The sequence below is a fragment of the Carassius auratus genome, chromosome 25, assembly GCF_003368295.1.
Source record: "Carassius auratus strain Wakin chromosome 25, ASM336829v1, whole genome shotgun sequence".
In the NCBI taxonomy this organism is placed as follows: Eukaryota; Metazoa; Chordata; class Actinopteri; order Cypriniformes; family Cyprinidae; genus Carassius; species Carassius auratus.
The window spans coordinates 17,501,208-17,506,449 of NC_039267.1; the positions used below are offsets into that span (position 1 = coordinate 17,501,208).

Below are 5,242 nucleotides of genomic sequence, written 5' to 3' on the forward strand. Positions count from 1 at the left end.
ATTTGTTTTTTTTTAAGGTTTCTAAACCGTATTTATTCGTTGTCACTGTGTCCACTCTGAGTCCAGACAGTTAATGTACCTCAATATGAGCTTTTCATTCATCATTCACTAATAGTGGGATATTATCAGCAACTTAATGTACACATACCTATATACATTAATATAATATTAAGCTAAATTCTCTTAAAGATGTTGTTCGTCAACTACCGCCAACACATGTGAACTACATTTCCCATGAAGCGCAGCTCGTCGCTTCCGTGACGTTATTTGTCCACGTGAGCTTCATTCAGCTGAGCGCTGCAAGGATGAATGGCTGGGGTTTGTTTAAACAATTATATGTTTATTATGTTATCTGCTCACACATGTTATAAATGTCTTGTATGCGTAACTTCTGTTTGTTGCTCTCTGGTGTTTTGAGTCGCATGCATGCAGTGATACCGCACATCCATCTGTATGAAGCTGCACAAACACATCTGATGAGACACAAACGCTCATTTAACGCAGTGATCTTTTTTTTCCGAGCCATTCACTCTGGTTTTATGTAACCATGCCTGCGCTCGGCTGCATGAAACCAGGATTTGATCGTGAAATCACGCCATATATTAGTGAAGCAGACTGAAGTCCTGGAATGCTTGAGTGCGGGGGTGTCTGTCTGTCCCCTTCACTGCAGTCACACATCTGAACAGCATATGCATGCCTCACGATGCAAACAACACTCAGGATGAGAAATACATGGCTTTGGAAATGGTATTTGACTTGTTTACAGGGGGTGGAAGATGGAAACGTTGGAAAAATGGAGCAGAGACATCATGGCACCTCATCAGCTGGATAAGAAGGCACAGTCCAAACAAAATGGTGAGATTTGCTTCAAACCTGCCTATTTATTTATTTTTATTCTTTTGGAAATAAGGATTGTGTCTTTCAAATGTCTTTAATGTAATAAATCTGGTCAAATTTATGTTAAAATGCACAAACGCAATTGTAAGATCGCAAAGGCATTGTAAAAAGAAATATTGACAAAGTTTTAGGCAGTAAGTTTTATAAATATACCGACATTCTCGGACGGTGCATCTAAAAAAAACATATTGATGATTACCATTATTATTAACAAAAAAGTCCAATAGAAGGCCAGAATATGAATTACACTTCATCAGAAGTGCTGTTTTAAACCATAAAGCTTTCCACAAGCATCCATCAGGGTAACATGCATAATGCTCATAATGCCAAACATTAACGACATAAAATGTCACGCAGAACACTATAACTTAGGTAACCGTTCACAAAATGAGAACAAATGTAAGTATTTAAATGAAATAATTAAGTGTGATGCATCACACATGGATCTCTGGGGACTTGTGGGAAGTCTTACGAGTGACTCAAATGTTAAAATTTGACACATTTTCAGCTTCTGAATTATGTCCCTAAAAATCGTTAAAAACGTTACACGTCTTAAAGTAACTTTTTTTTTTGTTTTTGATTTGCATTTTGTTTGTGATTTTTATTTTTATTTTTTAAATAATAAAATAAAAAGTGAACCAGTATTTTCTTGAGCTCATTTGATTTGATTGGATAAATGTTTGTAGTGCAGACCTCAATACTCCAATTTTGATTTCTCAAGATCATTTTATTTTTATTTTACTGGTACTTTGGTTCTCTTTCAGGAAACCTTTTTTTGTCTTTTGGTCTGTTTTATTCAGGCATGATTGCAAAAAATCTTCTCAACTCTCTTAAGAAACGCAATCATTTGCAGCTCCAGCCAATTTCTCGCTCAGCATGTGCCACTGGTAAGAACTACAGTATGTGTTTATGTAAATTTTTTGGGATTATTCAGGACATCATCACATTTTTTGTTATGACATTCATATACCGTGTAGGTCACTGTCTAACAAAAGTTTATCTTTTTTAGTATGTTGTCCATATATATTCAAACCTGATTTAGCAAAATGATTCATTGTAAATTGAAAAGTCTTATTACAATTTATTAAAGAAATCTTAAAATAAAATAAAAACTGTAAAATATATAAATCATATTAATGGGAATCTGTTGCAAAAATTGTATAAGCTTGTAAAAATTAATTTCTTTAAAATAACTTGTATGAAACTGTAATTAATGCAAGTGACAATATTGCATGAGTCTGATAGCATTGACAATGGTTCTTTATTTTCACTAATGTGCAAATTTAATTTAGTCAATGCTGAATGAATCCTCAGACAGATTTTGTCAGATTTGCTGTTTAGCGCTGTGTCGTGTTAACAAACATGCACATTGTCAATTGGCGGAACAATAAAACGATGGAATGGCTGTCTGAAGTGAGATATGTGGGTGTTTTAATGCATGAGTCGTGTTTTCCTGGATCAAACAAACTCAGCTCCATTAATGAGCATCCTCATTGAATCAAACACACTCGCTGACAGACAGGTGCCTTATAGGGAGAAACTTAAGGGCAGTTCCTTATTAGCCTGTTGAGCACTTAAGAAGATGGCTGAAGTAACACTCTTGTTTTGCTTTGGGAGATTTCATAATGCCCACAATCATTAACATGTCATTAGAACGTCTTAAACCTTGTGGTCTTTGTCAGTTTTCAGTGAGCAGAAGTAATAGACAAAAATACTTATTTAAATGATTGGGCACTGATAAACATTGATAGAAATTATTTGATTTGTAAAATAATTAGCATTTACTCTGCGATCTGAGAATTGTTTAAATTAGTGACTTGTTGGAATGGTTTTAAGAAAGTCCTACTTCTTTGCGTACTGAATTTTTAATGATCTTGTATCTATCCAATCATCTTGTTTATTCAGAAACTAATTTTACATACATATTTTAATGCATCCCTATGGACCCCTTTACATTAAACATGAAGGTTATTGAAATAAGTAAACTTTGTATTAAAGCACATTCTCTTGCTTTTGTTCTGGTATTTGAACAAAATTTGACGTAAAAGATCTGTTCGCCGACCTCAAACCCTCTGATTTGTATCTAAGGCTCATGTCCAGATCTGATGAGTAGGAACGAGCAGCCAGACTCCCGGCCGCTTGCCGTGGCCCTGACGCCCCAGCTACCCCCAAGAACTCATCGTCCCCTGTGTCTCTCAGTGTCCTCTGACAGCAATGGACGCTTCAAAGCTCTGGAGACCCAGGAATGGAAGAACAACCTCAAAGCTCAGGTAGGTGGAAGTGCTCTTAAGTCAGCTGTTCGTAACTTGTTGGAGGTTCAGTTTGAGTTACCCATCTTATTGTGTGACTTTATCCATTAGATGGAGCAGGCCCATAGTGCTGGAGCAGCCAGCAGCACAGGTTCCCTGGAAAGAGCGTCTCTCTTTTGCGCTTCTGGCTCCACTACCACCTCCAGCTCTGGCCTCTCCAGTCCGGTGGAGCACCTCACCAAGAGCAAGTCCTCTAGTCGCTTTTCACTTTTCTCCCCACCTTGGAACAGCAGCTCAGAGTCTGACTCCAATCCACCTTCCCGCTCCGGATCTAAGAAAATGCGCAACTACAGTCGCAGAGCTGGTCCTGGCAGTGCCAAAACGGGCCCAGAGACTCCAGAACCCAAGCAGAGCGTCCCTGAGCATTTCCAGTACTCAGAACCAGTCATATCGAAGGTTACAGACTACATTTTTGTGGGAAACCTGAACGCGGCTTATAGTGGGCGTACGTTGTGCCGCAATAATATCGACAGTATCATCGACATGAGCAGCCTGCCTGGGGAGACTTGTTTGAGAGTCATTCCTTGCACTTGTTCAAGGGGTGTCAAGCATAGTTGGTCTCGTCTCAAAGTGGACATAAGTGACCTTCCGGACACAGTCCAAGAAGGGCTGGCACTCAAGCATCGATGCTTCGATGACATCAATGAGTGTATCGATGCCTCCACGGAGAAGAGGAAGCGAGTTCTGGTGCATTGTCGTGATGGTTTTTCCCTCGCCCCCACTTGCATTATTCAGTACCTCATGGTCAAACAAAATATGAGGCTTATTGCCGCCTACGAGCTGCTCAGAGCCAAACACCCAGTCAACATTCGGGAGTCCCATCAGAACGTTCTGGTAAGTCTCGAAAGAGCTCTGAGACCGGGTGGGAACACGGACCCAGAGTGCTTTAAACAGGCCATCTCTCGAAAAGTGGCTTGGACCTGATAGCGAACCTTGGGGAACCTCACTTTTATTTTAGCGTTTTGTATTTTGTACATTTTATTTTGAATATTATTTCCATTGTTAACTCTGTGGAAGGCAGTTTTTTATTGTTTTAACTGAGCTGGATGTCATGGTGTGAGTACTAATTGTGAAAATGTACTTTGTTGTTCAGTGGCCATTTTAGCAAAAAAAAAAATCTGGGAATTTGAGTCATTCGTTTTGCTTCTGGCTATACAAAACAAGAACAAACATGCTTTGTGCAGCTGCTAAACAATGCGATTTGTCTGGGAATATATCTCCTGTTTATTCTTCTTCACGTGGGTACATAGCCATGCTGTGCAGGTTTATGTTGAGGAAGAAGTTAGCGGGAGCCCTCAGGATACAAAACGATGTCATATATGGCTGCAAACACCACTACTGAGGCTGAAACGTCAAACTGGAGTACTATATCAACTAAACATCTTAAACACTCTGAGGACAAATTGAGGACTAAACATGATTAATCACTGAATCTGGTAGTACATAGCACAACCTTTGTTGGCCTCCTTATTCATTTGACAGTTAACCAGGGTTGAAAGATGTACAGTAAGAGTAGTCCTCTATGAGGAGACATTTCATTTACTAGGTTAAGTAGGTTAATGTCTTTTATTAAATGTGTACTATTCAACATGTTTAATCGAATAATTCAGTGCTTGGAAACAATGTGAATTTTGTGATCGTGTAAAGCATTGAAACTAACCCACTTTATACCTTGTATGGTTTGTTGGTATTTGGAAAACGAGTTAAACAGAGTTGTGGAGCAATGCTCAATTGCTAAGGCTTGATATTGCACTTACAACAAGGAAATGCACAAGTTTTGCTGAAACATGGTTTGACTTAATGTTGCACAGTGAATATAGATCAAAATATTTTTATTACGATAATGTTTATGCTTATATATATATATATATATATATATATATATAATGATTGTTGTTCCATTGTTTCTATTGTATTTTGATTTAGCCATTTTGACAAATGTAACCCTGATAGCAAATGTACGTCACTGAGACTACTTGAATGCGTGCATTTTCTTTAAGAGCATTATCTAGTTTGCAGTGTGTGTGTGTGTGTAT

General features: G+C 38.3%; 1 protein-coding gene across 1 annotated transcript; it reads left to right on the plus strand.

Annotated features, from left to right (window-relative positions):
• Positions 1 to 259: 259 nt before the first annotated feature.
• Positions 260 to 5,242, plus strand: LOC113043562 (uncharacterized). The gene is made up of 5 exons (XM_026203019.1): positions 260 to 318; positions 767 to 855; positions 1,698 to 1,784; positions 2,986 to 3,167; positions 3,258 to 5,242. The coding sequence occupies exons 2-5, from the start codon at positions 777 to 779 to the stop codon at positions 4,128 to 4,130; spliced, it is 1,221 nt and encodes a 406-aa protein (XP_026058804.1). The 5' UTR covers positions 260 to 318; positions 767 to 776; the 3' UTR covers positions 4,131 to 5,242.

Bases quoted from the DNA above. Each gene is read 5' to 3' on its own strand.
- LOC113043562 (XM_026203019.1), top strand. From the start codon at position 777: ATGGAAACGTTGGAAAAATGGAGCAGAGACATCATGGCACCTCATCAG. The intron at 856-1,697 runs GTGAGATTTGCT...TGTTTTATTCAG, and splicing joins GGCACAGTCCAAACAAAATG to GCATGATTGCAAAAAATCTT. The intron at 3,168-3,257 runs GTAGGTGGAAGT...TTTATCCATTAG, and splicing joins AGAACAACCTCAAAGCTCAG to ATGGAGCAGGCCCATAGTGC.